At 36.7% G+C, this 19964-nt stretch overlaps 1 protein-coding gene across 5 annotated transcripts in view; it reads left to right on the forward strand.

Moving 5' to 3' along the window:
* SHQ1 (SHQ1, H/ACA ribonucleoprotein assembly factor) overlaps positions 1 to 19964 on the forward strand; it is a 60687-nt gene that overhangs the window by 8423 nt on the left and 32300 nt on the right. For all 5 annotated transcript variants that reach the window (XM_054838775.1, XM_054838772.1, XM_054838774.1 and 2 more), the window contains 4 exons: positions 631 to 758; positions 11105 to 11259; positions 13066 to 13119; positions 15716 to 15839. In XM_054838775.1, the coding sequence (XP_054694750.1) occupies positions 631 to 758; positions 11105 to 11259; positions 13066 to 13119; positions 15716 to 15839 (461 nt within the window). The remainder of the gene's footprint in view (positions 1 to 630; positions 759 to 11104; positions 11260 to 13065; positions 13120 to 15715; positions 15840 to 19964) is intronic.

Here is a 19964-nt window from a genome sequence, read left to right on the forward strand (position 1 = left end):
AAAATGATAAGAGGAGGCTTAGAACTTGAATCCTTTAGTATAAATCCTCCCAGAATTACTATATTGAGATTTTTACCACAGTGGCTTTGTACTGAGAGGGAGATAATCTCTCTTCCAGTATTCATGCACAACTCTTCTTTTTCTACCTTGCTACAGCATGCTTGTGTTTACGTAAAAGGCAGTCCCTATCCCTACTTTATTTTCATACCTTCAGCTGCATACCCGTCCTCCCCAAAGTATATGCGGTTTTAAAGTGAGAGAGCTTCCTATTAAAATCAGGTTTGCTGCCAGTGACATTCTCTGAGAAGTCTTCTCTTTGGAATGTTTTCCTTTAGATTCATCCAGAACAAATCAGGTTTGTTAACCTTCATGTCATGCTGCAAGCTCATCAATTTTCTAGACTTCTAGGTGGCTCAGAAAAGGTGGAGGAAGTAAGGAAGGATACTGTAAGATAAGAGAATATTGTTTATGCTTTTAATAATGTGTATTTTCTGGTTTTAAGTCAAAGAACATATTTTTGATGGAAAATAGCCTGGAGCCAAGTCAGGTGTATTCTATGTATGCATTAAAATATACCCACATACACTATAACTGAAATAAATAGCATATGAATTTTTTTTTTCCCCCTAGAGCTGATTTTTTTGAAGATGAAGCTATTCAGCATGTTTTAAAGTACAAACCATGGTGGGTTGATGCTCATAAAAAAATGACAGCCTTGCAGGGAGAAAGTCATCAGGAACATGACACTCATACATTTGGTGAGAATATACACACACACACACACACTTGTTGCTTGAATGATAATTGCTGTGATGCCATGTTATTTTCTAGGTTACTGTTCTTAAAGGACAAAGATGGTTTTACGTTACAATTTTCAGTCTTAACCATTCTTCATAGAGGAGTATTCTGTTACTGCTTCTGTCCTCAAAGAAAATTTTTTTCTCTGTGGGACAGTTAGATACTGAAAACTTGGAGACAGTTGTGTGTGGAGCAGTTGACAGTATATTGTGAAGTGGTCATTTCATCTTAACTTTCTATCAGTTGTGTAGTGTGTGATCTCTTTTTCATATGCATAACAAATTTTGGAGTTAACTGTTCATAAAGGCCATTCTAGAATTTCAGGTATCGATGAAGAAAAAGTTCCCTTTTAAGGGTATGCTGTAATCTTTAACATTTCAAAGGAGCTGCTCCTGTCACTAAGTCATGGCATCTGAAATCAAATCAAACCTATCTTTGTGAAGTGATTGTAATAGCTAGAAATTGGGTCCTTTGGTGCTTATCTACTGTTTTTTTCAGATTTTTCAAGTAACTGTTCTCCGTTTCCTAGTGGTATTTGCAATGGCAAAAATAGTCAAAACTGTTTTTATGTCCACTTCTAAATATGGTGCAGACACTTCACAGCAAGTTTTCCAAGCCTCAGCTATGGAAGACTGTGCTAATATCAGCCCTTATCTCTGTTTGATGTTTTATTTTATTTACATAGTACCACAGAAGTTTTGTGGCATTTATTACGCTACTGTTATTTTTATGGGTCTTGGAGACTTTTTTCAAAGGAAAATCTTTGTGTCCATTTAGAAATGAAAAGGGATGGGTTTGGGTTTAGTAGATGACCTTGTAACAGTACCGTTAACAGATAACTGAGATTACTTTTCTATACACAGTGATTGCAGAGAGCATTACAAGTTACTATTATGTGTATTCTTTTATTGTCCTTTGTTAATTTCCTATGTAGTATGAAAATCCGATATTAGTAAAGTAGATAATGATAATCCCTTCACCAGAGGTTCTTAACAAATATTAGTGCAGTAATAATACCTGCACTTTCACATTTTCTACAGGAGAAGAACAATGGAATTCAGGTAAATGTTGTGTATTTTACTGTGAATGTAATCTGATCTTCATTACTGGTCTATTTTCAGCCTCTGAAGCCAGAAATTGTTAATTATATCCATCATAAGCATTGGACAAAGGTACAAGAGGCTTGAAAATAGAATAATGAGAGGTTCTTTTGTTTGTTTTTATCCATTCACTCCTTAGTAAATGAAACATTGCTAATGTTTGCCTGTGTTAAGGAATATAATGAAAATGAAGAGCTGCTGGATGATTTTATTGATAAAGAATATTTTTACAACAAATTGAGATTCTGAAAGAAACCCACCAAAGTATGTTGCTGGGTTTTAGGGGCAACAACAGACAAACTATTTGAAAGCCTGGCAAGCCTACTAATGAAAGTTACGCAGAAAATGTTATAATAGATACATATTTAATAAGGATGTTAAAACATTAGTCTGACCTTTGTTGGGCTGAGTGAAGAGGCTCATGTAGTTTTGTGGATCTTGAGGAAATGTAAGTAAAGTAAGAGGCTACCTGGTGTTTGGGTTGTGTTAATGACAACAACCCACTTTTTCCCTTAGAAAGACCTCAGTTTTGATAATGTTGCTGCTGTTTGAATGGCCACAGCAGCTGGGGATGGCAAGAAGCTGAATGAGAATCTGAAACCATTGGAGGTTCCTAAACCTGAGTGAGCTGTGGTGAAAGAAACCACCATGAGAGGGCGTACAGGTTCCACTTGAAGGTCTCTTCTGAATGAAAATACAAAAGGGCAGGAGGTGGGTCCAAGCTGTTGGACCTGGAATCTGATCATCAATAGGATGAGTTCCCTGTCGTTTTGTATTGCTTTTGTGCTTTTATCCAATCAAAGGGATGGTCCGGCTAATCTGAGTTACAGATTCAGGAATTCTTAGAAGCCGAATGCAATTTGACTGCATATCTGTATTAATATATATTCCAGTATGTGTGCTTAGTAAGTGGAAGCGACGTAGAAAAGGCACATAAAAGAAACAAGAACTGTGCTAAGTGAAAGACCCTCTTTACTACTTGAGAAATTTTATGTTATCTCCACTAGAACTGGGGAGAAGTCTGACTGCATTAAGCCAAGGTGTGCTATACAGCTGGAAGGATAAGGAGGCTGTCATTGGTATTAGTGTTCTTGTAGTAAGAAGCCTTTGAACACTAGTGCTTAGCTATAAAAAGCCAAAGGGTACTTGAGCACAGAAGCTCTAGGGGCACAAACGTTATACGTATTGTAGTATGTTTCAAGGTATTTTATGAAGTGATGTGTAGTGAGTCTTTGAGCCTCTGTATGCATGTATTCCCCTGCAGGTAGGTGTGAGGTCAAACTTTTTTTAATAAAAGTCAGGTACAAATGTCCTCTGTTTACTTTTGAACCTGTTTAAGGGCATAAAGGAAGAGGATTGAAACCTTCATGCAGTTTCTTTCTATTGCTTATGGAAAAGAGGCATAAAATGAAGAGTACCCAGATTTTTTTTCTCTTCCCAAGTTCCAAATTTGTGTCTTGTGTTAGGGAAAGCATCTAAAATAAGGTAATTTCCATAATCTTCCATGATGAGTACTTCCAAGCATACAGTCTGTAAAGAGACTTGAAATATTGGGGTGTATAAAATCTATACACCTCGTGGTAGGTGTACTGCCACGGTCAGCTTGCAGAAGCATTTTTCTGTCCAATGTGAAAGAAGGTTACATTCTTGATTAAACATGTGCAGTCCAAAGCCACTACCAAAGAACGTGGAAACAGGTATGATGGAAATTGCACGCTGTTGGATGTGCAGCATCTCATAGTGGGGAAGTCTGCTACCCTCAAACATGAAATGTTGTATCTTCTTAGAGGGTTGTTCATTGAAGGTAAATGACTTAGGTAAGGCAAGAAGGTAGGAATGGTAGTGTTAAAATTGATGGTAGATTACAGTACAGGCTACCACAATATTGAGGTATTGGCACTACAGTTTGACACCTGGTACCTTTAGAGTCCCTGTATATTGTGCTCTGTTACTGCTACCATTAGGACAGTTCCCATCTACATGGTGTCTGTGGGATCAGGAATGTCATGAGGAACTGACTCCTCAAGTTACTACAGGGAAAAGTGAGTTTGGTGTGGAGGAAAGTGACATAAAAATTAGCAGGTTCTTTAAAAGTATATTTTCTTATTCAGACACACGGAACCAAGAGAGTTATTTTTTTTGTTTCTTCCTTTTGATGATTTATATTAATGTCCTTTTGTGGTTTTATCTTCATTGGTTTCTTGGAACCAAAAACTTGATTACTTTTGTCTTTATAATGTCTTTGGCTACAAGGAGTAATTAGAAAAACAGTGCCTTTTTTTTGCATGGCATTACAATTAACTAAAGATTTTGTTTGATTACTACTCTTACTATCATCCCTGGTTATTCTCTTTTCTTTTTACATCATCAGGTTTTTTTAATGTCTCATTACCAGATTTTTTTTTCTTTTTGGATCAGCTCTTCTCATTAACATTTAAAGTCTTCAGGTCTCTTCTGTCCTTACCTTGAATCTATTTTTATTTAACCTTTTTACTTTTTCTCCAGCTTGTGTGCATGGTGTATTTTGTCTTTTTTTAATTTCTTCTTTTATTGTCCTAAGTGTCTCTTCTTTCTTTTGTCCTTTTTTACATTTTGCTGTGTATTGTCTCTTCTTGCCCTTTGTAGGTTTTTTTGTTTGTTTATTTTCCCCCTAGGCTTGTTAGCCACCAGGCAGCTAACTGCCTTTGCACTATGGCTGAGGAACCAGAAGAAGTACTGGAGAGCAGGTTTTGCATCGTGTTTGTAGCAAAATAACATTTTTGGAGCAGACACTTCTAAACTGAAAGGCCTAGATTTTGTTCACGCTTACAGTGTCTAATGTAAGTTGAGTAATACTCCGTAAAGCCTAATTAATTACACAGCCTTTCCCATGAGGGAATAAAACTTTTGGAAAGCTTGCTTTCTACTGCTGCTGAAGTTTACATTAGAGTCTCGCTTCTACAGATTCCAGATGAAAGGAATGTTTTGTAACAGTCACATTCAACTTAGTTAAAAGTTAATTTTTATTGTACTTCAAATTGCACAACTGTAAAAACTCTCTTTTTTTAGGCAACACAATAGTCTTCAAAGGCTCAGATTGACATATGTATTTAATATAATATTTATTTGCTCTAGGGATAATTTATTGTGTTTATGGTAACCCATCGTGCTTACCAGTGACCATTCTCTCTTTCTGATCTCTTTATAGAATGAGAAGCAATTTCTTTTTAAAGATCCACCTTTCAGTAGCTTCAGTAGCTCTGCTTAATATATACCACTACTGGTAGATTCCTAAGTTTAAGATCAATCACTTTTCTTTTTTGTCAGATTTCTGCAATTGTTCTGTCTACCTGTTTCACTCAGTCTTCTGGGCCTTTGCAGTATGTGTACCTTCCTGGCACTGTTCTGCTGCAGAGCAAGTATTTTTCATGTGAGGAAAGACTGCTGTTTGTTCATGCAAAATTCTTCACATAAAAATGATAGGTCTGTATTGTAAAGTATCTCAAATACTCTCAGTAAGACATGGAAGAAAGAGTGATGTACGGTTTTGATATGGTTTATAGGAACTGCAGATTTGTTAAAAAATAATGACAAAAATTAGTATAAAGTCAATGGTGAGATCCAGGAAAGACTATCTAAGTCCAGTGACTTTATGGAGAATGCTTGGAGGAAGAAGGTGAGAAGTGATATGGAGGAAATGGGCTGCAAATGTTGATTTGAGCATTAGAGAAGAGTGGAAACTTGACATGGAAGAAAAGATAGTTGTGAAGGAGCTAAAATTTTCATGGAAGAATTGTAAAGAAAGGAGAGGGATGAACACACCAGTCTTGACTCATCATAGTTCAGAGTGAATATAGGTATGCGGAGGAAGACAACTGTGTGTTTTTAGGACTTTTAGTTCACTTCCTGAGGAACTGAGGCTTGTCTGATCACAGTCTCCTTGACAGAGCTTTAGAGGGTCTCAAAGATGATCACTTCCCACAAGTTCTGCAAAAATGGCCCCTTGTACGAGGCAAAGTGTGCTTTTATTGAATCTTCAGTGCCATCTTTTTAGATGTTATAGAGTGCATACAGGAAAGAGATGTTATCAGCGTGTCAGCACTGTGGAAAGTTTCAGTAACCTTTCGTACCTTATCAGATGGCAACAAATTCAAGCACAAGAGACAAATCAGTAGAAAATCAGCTTCATTAGTTTAGTTACTTGTTTAAGTTTACAGTATTATTGTCAAGTATTGTTAAGGCAGTATCCAGCACTGGGGGACGTGCTGATCCTGAGCACCTTTGGGCATCTTTCTAGTCGGCCTAATGCTGCCTTTCCTCTTTTCATGTCTTAGGAAGAGCTTGAAAAGAGACTTGTTTGCTACTGATGAAAATCAATAGCTAACTTTATTTCTGACGAATTTGCTCTCTGCTGACTAATCTCCTCCTTTATCTGGTGTTGCTGATTCCTTAACTTACAGGGATAGAAGTACACATTTAAGAAACTTAATATTGTAGCATAATATTTTAGTTAACATTTAAAAAAAAAAACCAGAAAAAAAAAAAAGAAGGGTCAGTTCTCCTGAGTTATTTTCCTTCGAGATAGCTATGGAATTCAAGACTTGGCTTGACAGGACCATAAGCCAAGGCTCTGCTTTCACCAGAAGGCTAGACCTGATAGTCAGAGGTCCTTTCTGACCTATACTTCTCTGTGATTCTCTGAGTCCCACTGAGTCGGCTAGCTGTCTAGATAGCACATTTTATCTAAGTACCCCTAACACATTTAGAGCAGTAAGTGTCACAGTAGTCTTGAGATACGGATCTTACGCTGGCTTGATTTAAGTGATGTGATCGGCAGCGTAAAGTATCAGTAAGACTGTAACAAAACACCCTCTAGCTGTCAGACCTCATCCTCCCCTTTAGAGATTAAACTGTACTTGGTTGACAGAGCAATTTTAAATATATTTATTTTAACATGAGGAATAGCTAGTTAAAAATAAGTAAAGGAGATGATTAAAGAGTAAGGGCAATCTCTATAGTATCATCTAACAGTAACTTTGTGTGTGAGATTAATTGGTCTGATTCCTACAGATGTGCATGTATTCATACACAGTTATACTGTGGCTAGAAGAAGCATGGTTTTGGCACTGACAAACATACAGTACATTCTAAAATCAAACTTAGGGAAAACTTGCAAATTTAGTACTTGATAAGTAGCAGCTGATGCTGCTTTGCATTAGATTAATATTAATTGTTGTACAGGTATTGTTAGGTAAAAGACTGGTAACATGAGTGTACAAAATATGGGTTTAATGTAGCAGAATATGTAATTACAATTTTACTTGTTCTGTTAATCTTCTACTATGTACTTGTATTTTTTGAATTAGGAAAGCAAAGTAGGTGGCAGTTTTGATGTGTTAATAATGAATTTCAGGCCTGGATAATTCATTCAAAAACTTTAAGGAATGGATGGATATTTGTTTGTAAAATTGAAGTCTTTTCTCCAGACAGAGAAATTTTATTTAGAACACCTGGTGCTTTGCAGTGAGTTAATGAACATCTTGTAACATTTACCTTTGGGAATTATCTAGTCTATGTCTTGTTTGCTGTTGTCTAGTAGACTTCTATTTTTTTGTGTTTATGGTCCGGTTGTATGTGTTACGATGTTTCAGAGAGTTTGCGTTTTAGAGGAAGAAAACTTTATCTTGTATATTTCATGACATTCACTAGGAGTTTCTTTGCTTTCTACTTAGAAGGGAAGTATGGTTCACATTTACATGTTCCTCTAGAATGTGGATTTTGAGAATCTAAAAAATGCTTGTTAGTACAACTTCACAAAGTCGATTTGTTTGCTCTCAGTGTTGGACTGTTTCTTATCTCTGATGATAAGTATCTTATTAGTTAATTTTATCAGCTATGAAACAACAATCTTCAGGTTTTAGTTGCTGATTAAGAAGAGTGGATTCAGAGTAGTGGATCCAGTACTGAATGTAATGAGTTTCAGAAAGAGAACAGTTGTGTTCCTGGCATGTGTGCATCTTGACTGCTAACTGTAGCAAGCGCATCGTGATGGGCCTAGAAATATGAGAGTGCTGGCATAACTGTTTAACAGATATTCTGTCTGTCATAGATTCTCATGTGCTTTTAAGGAATTATTTAGCTTCTTTGTAGCAAACTTCTTTATTACTGTAGTCGTCAGAAGTGATTTTAAGCTTTATGAATCTGATCTGCTGTAGTAGTCTTCGCTAACAAACTTTTGGTTGTTTGCTTTTCAGAATTTCTTTTCCATCTTTAGCTTCAGTTTCACCTCTCCTCTTTTGCACTTCTCTTCAGAGTGAAAGTGCCGCTTGCCCATTATTTTAAAGCAAGTTGGTTTGTACTCCAGGAGAGGGTTTTCTAGTGAAAGCTAGCTGAAATTGGAAATGCCTTTTTTCTTTTCAATTGGACCTTCTTCTAACTGTAAACACCCTGTTGTGATACTTTGTTAAACCCACCCTGCTGTAGCAGCTTACAAAGTGGTTTTATGTTATGTTTTTCAGAAACTAATTTTTTTCAAATGTGCTACAACATTACACATACGGTTTTATGAATAATTTTAATATGAATGATACAGATGACTCACTGAAGAATCAATGCAGTTTAAGAACTTATAAAGAAATTTGCTGATAGAATATAGATATATCATCTATATTTGTGATTTAAGGAGTAATAATGAACTGCATTGCATTAACAGAAAAACAGAGTTAGAACCGCCGTAGTCTTGCTAAATTGTCACTTTGTACTAGATCATAGCAAGTGGAAGAGATTGGCTTTCTCAAGATTATATAAAAGCTGGAATTTCTTTTTGTGGGAGCTTGTAAATAAATGGAGACTGGCTTGACTCCAGAGAAATGTTCAGCTCATCAAGAAGTTTCCATAGGGATTTAAATCAAGTATTTCATGGTTATAAAGCTGATATAAACATTTTTAAAAGTTCATAAAGAAGAAACATTAAAAAATGTTTTTTTCTAATTCGTAATTTTATGTCTCAAGATGAGGTGTGTGCATATGTACATGCCTTCGGCATTACAAACATTTGTTTCAAAACATGTCATAAAACTAGAAAGCTTGTAGAAAGCTCCTGGGATAAAGACGACCACATGTCTTCCAGGCAGATTGTATCCCTGAGACTGTGGATTGTGTAAAATGATGATCAGCAGTGTTTGAGGAGACACATCTATAACCACATTTGCAATCCTCATCCTCATGATAGAGAAATGGACAAGGGGTGTAAAAAGGCACTTGGTTTACTAAGAGTTGTAACCTTTTCTTTCTGTAACTTATTGCTGTAAGCTTCCCCCGGGAATTTCGCTGCCTGCATCCCAGGGTCCAAGGCTTTGGATTATGGGTTATGCCCAGCAGCATAACCTTGGCATGTGCTGCTGAGGAAGAACTGTGAGAGAGTCTGCAGAAAAATAACAACAGTGAAATTGCAGGTAGGATTTTTGAGGCAGGATCATTAGTAGCTCAAAGATTCCAGAGGTAAATACCATCATGGAAGGTACAAAATCCTAAAGTAGAAAAACAGGGAATCAAGTTGGGGCAGGAATTGTTGGGTTATCAGGTCAAGTCTTTAGTGCTGATGAAGATGATGGCTCAGCAGTATTCAAGGATCTGTCTTGGGGAGCCACAAAGGCTGACCCTTCCGAGGTGCCTGCCTCATCTCAGCAAGTTAGTCGTTAAATGTTTTACACTTCAAAGTTTGTACGTCTAACCTACAGTTTTTCTCTGCCCCCAGCTAAGTATGCCAGAACACACTGACTCAAAAAAGGAGTGGTAAAAGAATAATTGAAGATGCATTTTGATATTGATTGTAAGGTTTTGGTCATGCCCCCCCCTCTAATAATTAAAATTCAATCAGTTAAGGGGTACATCATGTATCTACCCTTGGCATTTAGGGCTTGTTTTGAAAGAGTGAGAAGAGTGCTGCATTAAGCTTGTTCCTTGTCGTCAGAGAAATCTCCTTCAGTGTGTGGTATTTTAAACTCGGGCTGCTTCCAGTGTTACTGATGCTTGAACAAATCACAGAGTGGGACTTCCTCAATGCAACAAAGCATCAGCTGTTAAGCAAGTAACAGTGCTTTCTCCCGTCAGCTCTCCTTGTACCTGTAACTTTCTTCTGTGGTGTGACCAAAATGTGCTCATTACATCTATCCTGTTCAGTAAATCAGAGCCTGTTGACATGGAATGGCTGCGCTCCATGCAGCCTGGGTGAAAATCTCTTTGCTCTGGCTTCTGGCTGTTTTAATTGTACTAAATGGCTTCTTGATTGACTTGGAGTTTGTACAGAGATGGCTTCTAGTCAGTTATCTACTTAATCTCTACTGTTATTTCAAGGCAATTCTGCCATCCTTTCTGAAGTGTTTTAAGTACTCTTCAGAAGGGTTACCATTCAATATTCAATCTTAGCTATCCATGTCTATACCACTGCTTCCTAGAGAAGTACTTTGATTTAGTCACAGCGTGCCTGCTATGTTGTTTTTGTCATCTTCATCATGCATCCCAAAGAGAAAGTACTGGGTGAGAACATTCTTTGGGTTGGCTCAGTATAGCCGTTCTTAAGTAAATGAGGTGCAATGAAGATAAGCCAAATATGATGGTCACTGACGGTGGATTTGGGAGGAAATGCAGCTTTCATCGGTGGGGATGGGGTTTTGATCTTTGTTTGATCTTCCTCACACACTGGAAGGATGTTATCAGACAGCATAAATGAAGCTCCTAAATCATGCCAAGTTCATGAGTTGAAATGGAGGTTTAGAAATATAGAATTGTACCTTTCCTTTTTTTCCCTTCCCTATTTATTTAGTTCTTGCCCTTTTCCACAATCAGAAAATATATTTGGTTTTATTATCCTGTTTTCTTATTTTTATCCCATACAACATGGGCTTTAACTTGTGCATTTATCTCTGTATAAGGTACCCAGGCATCCACAGAAACGCTTGGCACTTTCAGAGGGGTTCAGAATTGCCAGTGTGTACATGCAGTACATTGCAGGGCTGGAACTTGACTTTGAAAGGAATATATCAGAGTTTAATAAAGGTTAAAAGTGAAAGTGAGAATGATTTAGGCTTTTTCTTTCTTGAGTGATGAGTGACTTGTGATTAGTTACACGATTCTTTTTAAAGAGACTGTTGAAGTAGTATTACCACCTATTAAAATGAATGTGCCAGCTTTAAATTCATAATCAATTATCCTTTTACTTTTTATAGTTGTCTTCTCTGAGGAAGAGAGAGAGCAGCTGAGAAAGTTCACGAATAAATCTTATCTTCTGGATAAAAGAAGCCGTCATCATGTATATCTTGGTTTAATTGATATCCTTCTGGCATATTGCTATGAAATCTGTGTCAATGAAGGAGACAAGAATGTAAGTTTAAAAAAAAAATTAGTATGTTTTAGGAACCTAGTGCTGGACCCTGTACTGTCATTTAGGAAACTTACCTTTTAAAGTGAACTTCCAAGAATTAAAAATGTATAATTGAGAAATGTAAAATGAAAGTATTTATATCTCTAGATTGAGCTGTTGGGGTGCACGTGGGGATTAATATGATTTCTAAATACTTCTGTTCTTCTGGAGCAGTGTTTGAGCTGTAGGAGAGAAGTGGAGTTGCAGGAGACTCCAGACAATTCTGTTTGTTTCTGATTTGGTTTGTATTGTGATGAGTCTTGATTTCTGTAAATGCAGATTTCACAAAATAATTGTTCTTTTATATTGATGGTTCTTCCTTCTGTTTTTTGGACAGTTCTGTAATAGGTGTGTTTGTAATAACACCACTACTGATTTGGATTCTGAAAAAGCATAGAAAATTATTAAGTCCGTAGAACTGAAACTGCACATAGTGTTTTATATAGGCTGCCATTATATGCCTTTAACAAAAGTTTTTTGTGGGTTTTTTTGGGGGGTCTTTTTGTGTTTTGTGGTTTGTTTTTTTTTTTTTTTTTTTTTTAAAGCATATGCACTGAGTATGGAAGGTGTTTCCTGAGGCATTCTGGAAATTAGAGTGAGACATTAGAAATTTTAAAAATTGACACACATTTAAAAAATAAAAAAATCCTAATGCACAGTTTTATTCTTCTAGTATTCAAACACTGTAGGAAGGCATGTTTCCATTTTCAGGATTCTAGTGTTGCCCATCTCTTACACAAGCAGCAGCCAGTGTTCTGCATCGTAGGCTTTTTACAGGATATAAAGAATTAAGAAGTTTAGAATGGATTCCGTGCTGTTCTGTGGATGTTCTGAAATGGACTTGCTTCCTAGATACAACTTTATGCCTAGCATCTCCTCTGTTGATAATAACCAATGAGATGTTTTCTCCATGCTTTTAATCAAAATATTGAAACGTATAATCAAAACCATTCTGTCTTAATCAGAATGAATTGCGGGGCATGGATTTTTGAATGGCAGGCAGAAACGTCCAGACCTGCTTATTCAACAGAATATAGTCTAAGATGGTTGTTGTATTTGTGTGTTAGTGTTGCACAAAATTGCAAATATGCAAGGAACACAATTGTACAATTCTTTATTGATCTTTGCAATAACCATATGGTATATGTGGAAAACACACTGTGGGTTTTTTCCTTTTTTTTTCTTCTTTCTTTCTCCTCTTTTTAAAAGGAGAACCAAGACATTCAAGCCACACAAATCTTTACTAGAGCCAGGATTATAGATCAAGGCTTCCTGGCTTTTTGCCCTAATCATCCCAGTAGACCACACTACCACACAAATACTATGAATCTGTCACATTTTAAGAGTAATGACATTTTACATGTGCTGCTGGCTTTAGGAGCCTCTCTGAAAGCCAAAAGTTTTGAGCTGTTTTCACAAAACAGGGCATTTTAGCTTGAGCTTTGTTGATTCAAGTTTCTGTTGCTCGGTGAAAAGGGACAGAATTCCACTAAAATACCCTTTTTCTATGATTACTGTTGTATTTTAAAGGCTTTGTGCGTGGGATAGATACTCCCAATACGGAAACCAATTCAGTTATTTAACATCTGCATTGGAATATAATTTTTAATGCTGTCCTGTGACCATTTCAATGCACGTAATATAATTACTGCTTCATATTCACAAAGGTTCTTAAATTGCTGCCAGAATGTTATCTTAAATAGTTTGCCAGCAGTCTTGAATGTTGAATTAGATAATACTTGTTTTATGGTCTCCTCTTAAAATCAGGTTGAATCATCTTGGAACATCAGGAAACTGAGTGCAACATTGTGCTGGCTGGAGGTAAGTTAAAACTTACGTTTTTCATTATGTGTTTGCTGTATTATTTGGTTTTGGTATTGTATGTTGCCTTTGTGGAAAGCTTACTCTCAGTATTGAAGATGAATTAAGTGTATGCCATCTTTTTAATAAATGTTACAAGAAATTGATTGTGATTTCTGGGCTCCCAGCTACTAGTAGCCTCAAGAGGCTGGAGTATGGCCTCTCATCTGTCTGGGTGCTGGACCTTGTGCTGGCCCATTCTGGAAAAGCTAAGGCTAAGCACTACAAAAAAGTTGCTTTTCTGCACGCTGTCCCTAGCTTCTGACCTTTATTTAGGAAGTAACTGTAATTACTTCTCACATGTGTCCACAGTATGTGTGTGCAACTCCATCCTTGGGGCAAGAAAATAGAGCCTTCTAGCTCCTTGATGAGAAGTCATAGGTACCTTCCCATTTAACTGGCTAAAGCATGTTAAGATAGAAAGGGGGTAAAGGGCATAAAAAGCAGGGAATGTAATTTCTTAGTGTTCTTGTGTCTTTTAAGTCCTACCTCAGATGTATGTTTTAATAACTTTTGAAGCTGGCAGGCCTTAATAAAGCAGCTTATTGTTCAATTCTGGGGGTTTCGACTGCTGAGCCTTTCTTCAGCCTTCCTAGTTCATCATTCGGCACTTCTAGCTTGCTCTTTTTCTTGGCTGCAGTTCAGGTGGCTTCTGGCTTCTCCATTCTGCTGTGTGGCTTCAGAGTACATTGGAGAGGAACTGGAAGGCTGGAAGTAAATGCAAACCCAGTAATAGGAAAAGCTCTTAGGACTCAATCAAAAGGTTTGGGTGGGGTTTTTTTCACCTAAAATGGAGAAACTGACTTCCATATTCTTGTAGCAAAAAGACATCAGTTCTGTAGTTGTAAAACTGTTGTCTCGTTAAGGCTTTAATGGTGGTGTGATTTTTTTCAGACAAATGCTGAATACTTTTGTTTCAGGTTTCTTGCAGAGTAAATCAGTGGGCATGTGTTGCTTTACCTGCTCCCTTCTTCTCAGTGTTATTGCCGCATCTCTGTTTAGTTGCTGCTAGCCCTTTGAAACCAGCATAGACTAGAGGAAACAAACTGAATTCTATTCCTTGCACTTTCCAATTGTTTACTGAAAGCACACTGGCCTGTGTGATTAAGTTGTTACAGAGCTGGAAATGGAGGGACTTAACCTGGCCTGTAATCCATTATTTTTTATGATGGCAGCAAGCTAGAAAGGACTGTCCTGTCCTCATTCCTGAAATTACTGAGCCAAGTCTCAGTTTGCAGGATCAAAAATGAAATTTCTGACAGGATTTTTTGGTTCAGACCTTCAAATGTTTCTAGTAGTGGCGAATGTTATATTCAGTAATAACTTGTTCTGTGACAACTGGTTTTATAGATCTGTTAGTTTTAATTTGTTTCCACTTGAATGTTCTGCAGTAGCAAGTCGCTAAGGAGTGCAGTTAAAATGCAGTGATTGCCTTATCGCTCAAATTTTTTTCAGATCCATATCCTAACATAGTGAAGGATCTTCTGCATGTGCTTATCCTATAATGTAGCAGTTCTTGGCGCAGCCTGTGCCAACAGTATATTTCACACCCAGAAAATTCAGTCTCCTGGCACCAAGCTGTTAATAACTATATCTGTTATACCAACCATGTAGAGGCGGGTGTTTTCATCAATCTGTAAACAAAATTGCCTCAGCTATGGTTTGTTTGAACTGACTGCCATTTTGCTGTGCATGACATGTACACACCTTAGACTCTAAATATTAAATAACAAAACATAAATTATTTAAATGCTTACTGGCGATCCATTAAAATGAAAAATAGATTGGGGTAGTCATATAATGCAAAAAAGTGCTGGCTGTCAAGCAAAGCACTTTTATTAATTTTAATAAATTGAGAGTTCAAGATAAAAATACATATTTTTATTTGAATTCATAAATGGAATATTTTGTCTTGAAAAGTCAAAGCTGGAAAGGAAATCAGTCTCTTAAGAAAGTCTTTAACTCATTAATGCCTCTGGCCTGAGTAAATTGGAGGTCTTCCTCACTCGTAAAGGAGGACAATGAACTGCTTTCCCTAGGCAGATATATTTATCCCTGTCTTGAATATCTATAATTTTCATGAAAGGCAGAGTCATGTATCATTTTTAAAGATCTTATATGTACACATGTATTTTGTTAATATCATGTGGTTTTAATTTTTCTTTATTCTTAAAAGGCTTTTTATAGCTTCCCCTTAATATATGTAATAATGTGGGACAGATGTAATTTATTGCTTTAATCTAAAGAATGGCAAAGTCTTGAGTTAGATGTTATATTCTAATGTTCTCTACATTCTTTTTTTAATTCAAAACCACTAAAATGTATAGGACTTCTGTTATCCTGCCACGCAAAATAAATGTGCAGTGTCTTGTTTCTATTTAACATCTTGATTTCCAGATCTATTAAAATAGAGATTTTTAGATGCATAACATATAAAAATGTGGGGGTTTTTCCTATGCTGCTATGACTTTTTTTCCTTAAAGGAAAACAAAAAAACCCTAATTCTTTGTATTGAAAAGCAAGTAGACTAATTCAGATTTTTCACTGATACACACAGAGTTTCACTAGCATTCATGACGTCCTGGTATCTTTTGGAAGAAGAGTGCTATGCTATCCCCTACACAGACATTTCGGATTAGTGACACGTGCCTTCAGTGATACAATCATGATACTGCAACTAGGTAAGTTTTTTAGGGATTGGACGTGATGCCTATATAACCACGTCGTTTATGTCTCTTGTTTTTATAACTTTTAAATCTTTTGCCAGTTTCACCCAAACTTGATAGATTTCAACATTCCTGGACGTTGAAATGGTCCTGTGGTTTTGTGAAAATGGGGCTGGGGAGAGAAGAGAACAAAATTAGTGTCTTAACCAGGAAGAAGCCCCTGCAGCCACTCATGTATTAGCCAGTGGAAGATACATGCATTTGTGGTGTAAATGCAGCTGTATGTCAGAAGATCCACACGGAAGAAATGTTATGAATGTCTCATCCTTAGAAAAATCTTTGATCAGATCTTGTATCTTGATAAATCAGGATAGTCCAACTGTGATTTGTAAAGCTTCAGGGAACAGGTCTTCAGAGAACATTATAGTTTGTTGTAATTGTTCACACTCTGTTGATTTTAAAAGTATTTTTCTGTATGCTGTATTTGTCTGTAAAGAGATTTTTATTGGAAAAGAACATTTTAATGAAGCTTTTGTTAGGGTAGGTTAGATAATATAATTGGTTTAGACCCTGTTCTAATGGCATCTAAGTTTTTATTTCAAAGCAGGGTCACTTATTGTTACAAGTATTTTGGAAGTCAGGTTGTTTTTTGTTGTTCTTTGTGTTCTTTAATTACCTGACTGAAGCCCTGTTAAAAAAGATTAGATGGATTTCTGATAACTTCAATGATTTGTCTCCATCTAAGAGAGTTTTTAAAGCATCCTCTTCAATTATTCTGTTTGATTAAGTTCTCATCATGGTTTTGCAGTTGTAAATCTGGGCAGCTTCTCCTCATGATTTACTGTTTGGAAGAACTATTGTTTTAATTTAACCATTTTCAGTGATGATAGGGTTTCGATAGAAAGGAAGCTTGCCCTAATGTTGAATTCCTGCTCTACTTGCCAGTTTCTTTTTCTAGAATTAGATCTTTTGTTGGTTTTGTGTGTTGTTGGGTTTTGGTTTTTTTGAGACAGTCCATTAATTATTTTTTCCCTGTTCAAAATAACTGTATTTGACATCTAGCCATTTGAATTCCTAAACTGTTCCTTTGTGTGTGCCAGTTTAGTATTGCCATACAGAATCATACGTTGGAGGGCAAAGGGTAGTTTTGTGGTTCATATTCAGTGTTACAGTTCTCTGTAGGATTGAGATGACTCTATGGGAAATCCAGTGATAGTCTGGGAAAAACCGAAATCCTGACTTTGTGTCAGCATCAAAACTTGTTTTGCGTCATTGTTCTTTTAGTATTTCCTTTATAATTTTTCTCTCTTAGGACGAGAGGCCAAAATCTCTGACTTGCATAGGTTATCTTAGTTTTCTGCTTGTTAGGAAAATTAGACAGTTCTAAATAACAGCCAAGTAGAGCAGTTCATAAAAAACATGCAGTGAATACCATGAAAACTATTCTATTGAAAAATAAATAATATTTAAAAAAAAAAATTTAAAACTGAAGAGTAAAAAACTGACTACACACTACATATTTGTAGCTTTGTTTCGTTTCACATTCAGGAGTGGAGCTGTCATCATCTTAATGACTGCAAATTATTCTTTCAGCAGTGACATTCTTTTTATATATTCCCTGTTTATCCCAGACAGCTTTCATGTAACAGTACAAATTTTCAAACCTATGGTTATTTCAGCTTCAGTTGTGCAGTTGTAGACAACCATGTTTATATCATGGGTTATTAAAGTTACTTACAACTTTTCTATTTATTGTGAGTTAGTACTTTTAAAAAAAGCATTCAGTGTTAGGGGTTTTGGGGGTTTTTTTTTTGACAGAAGAATCACTGAGAACAGCACTTCGGTTTATTTTCAGTGCTTGTGAGTTGTGGGATTAAAAAAAAACCAAACCACCACAATTGGCAATATTAATCTTTATTGCTGCCAAAAACTATTGATGATTCAAAATGCCATTTACATTATAACAGTCAGGTAGAGAAGTTTTAAGGGGAAGATATATGTTCTCCACTTATCTCCACTGGCTTATGCTGCTCTTCATAAATGTGAAAAAATAAAATTCTGGTAACAAAACTGAAATCATACGGTGCTGCCAGCCTTTTAGTGTGTTGTTTTTTGTTTTTTTTTTTAAAGAGGCTAGTACATCAGAGGTAAGCTATTTACTTTTCTTTTAATGTTATGATGGAGAATGGTATCAGAGTGAACACTCCATGATCCAACAAAATATTTTCAGTAGTTTGCTAAGGGAGGTGGCATCTACAATAACTCTGTCTGGTTTCCTGCTCCATTCTCCTACATTGGACGTGTGGCTGCTGTTGCCTCCTTATGCTCTGCTTCCAAAACACAGTGGCCCCAGTGGTGCTTATTGTCACGGTCTCCCTGTGCTGCCCATGATGTTCTTGCTTTGTTCCAACAGCAAAGTCCCCATCTTCTCTGGAGGGGTAGTTTGGGTATGGTAACTCATTCTCTACTGGGTCGGGAGATAGGCTAGCCTTGTTTTTTCTGTCCTCAGTGATCTGCATAAAAATTACTGCCATCAGGTTTAACAGAAATTCAACTTTAGTTGATGGTTAGAATAGTTTAGAAGCACTGGAAGAAGTTAAGAAATGCAGCAGGGCCAGCTGCCTTTTGTGCATCTCTGTGCTGTGCTAGTTGCGTGGGAAACGGGGCAGGATGGGGTGACCTGCTGCCTCTGCAGAGCTGGCCGTGGACCTTCAGGACACTGAAAAGGCATGTGCAAGCCTCAAGAAAAGAGGATATGTGCCCATTTCAACTGGAGTTGTTAATAGTAGAGAGGAGGAGACAATCTTGAGTATGAGCCATGATAATCTCCAGGTGCTGCCTGGGAAACAGGCAGAAATACATTACTTCCTTCATGTGGACATAAATCTGTTGGGAGGGGCATTAGCAAGTTAGCAGTGTGGCGATAAAAGAAATGGTGATTAATGTTAACTTCTGAAAGTTCTGGGGTTTGTGTATCAAATTAGTATTTACCGTTATGGTGTGTGTATAGTGTGAAAAGTGCTAAGTGTTTAAATAGTCAACTGCCAAAGGATTGGGAAAGATACAAAATGGATGTACTACCTGTCTGTAATCAGAAGGGGGCGGGGGGGAGTGTGTGTCTGTGTATTCTTAAAAGAAATGGATTTGTAGATAATGCTTGTATTGCCAAAGTTTGTTCAGTCAAAATGTTTCCTTCTTCAAACTTCAGTGGAAATTCAGCCGTGCTTTTGAGGAATTTCTGTTTTTACAAAATACTTACGAACTATGCATTGTGCAAAGCACAGTGGTTAGAGAGAGCATTAAGTGCTCCGTTACCCTCTTTGTTTACTGGAAATAATGCCTGACCAGTTCGGCACTGTATTGCTATATGTAATGTGATGAACATAGGTAAAAATGACTGTCAAGTAACAGGTAATTAATTCAATTAAATAGTACCACAAAACTATTCCTTTTCATGTAGATGCAAGAGGACTGGTGTTTAACTTAAAGGAAGAATCGCTTTGAGTTGGCCTCATCCTGATTTGAGGTTTCTTTCAGGATGCGGGTAACAGAAGTTGGGGCATAGTATAATATAATGTTTTGATAATAATAAGCACAGTAAACTAATTGATTTAAAAATAGTAAAGAATTCTGATGGGACTGAACTATTATCCCTTGAGTTACGTGACTTGACTTTAAAAATATTAGTGCTATGTTGGTGGATCGCTTCAAAGGTACAGGATAGCTTTTGAAGCTATTATGGATCTTTGCATGTGGTTGAAGCACTTTTTTATTTTGAATTAAGATTTCCTGCCAAAGTGTTAATTGTAAGACAAATGCATTAAGCTGGTTAACATTGAGGTCCTCAGCAGATTTCTTCATATGTTGTTTTAGTGATCTCTATTACTTAAAATACTTAAGCAAAACTCTTCAAAATTCAATGTAGTTATGTATGATATCTACTGTATTTATCTTTTCTTTGGATAGGATTAAAAAAGGAAAAGAAATGCAGTGGTACATCCAGCTACAATGCTATTTCCAACAAAGTGTATACACTGCATTTGACAAAACTTTATCAGGTGTGGTTTTTATCTAAATACATGGGGCCTTTTTTCAGTAGACCTGTAGTGAGTAAGCGGTGTGGACTGATTCTGTCAGTAT

The sequence above is a fragment of the Grus americana genome, chromosome 11 (genome assembly GCF_028858705.1).
Source record: "Grus americana isolate bGruAme1 chromosome 11, bGruAme1.mat, whole genome shotgun sequence".
Classification (NCBI taxonomy): domain Eukaryota; kingdom Metazoa; phylum Chordata; class Aves; order Gruiformes; family Gruidae; genus Grus; species Grus americana.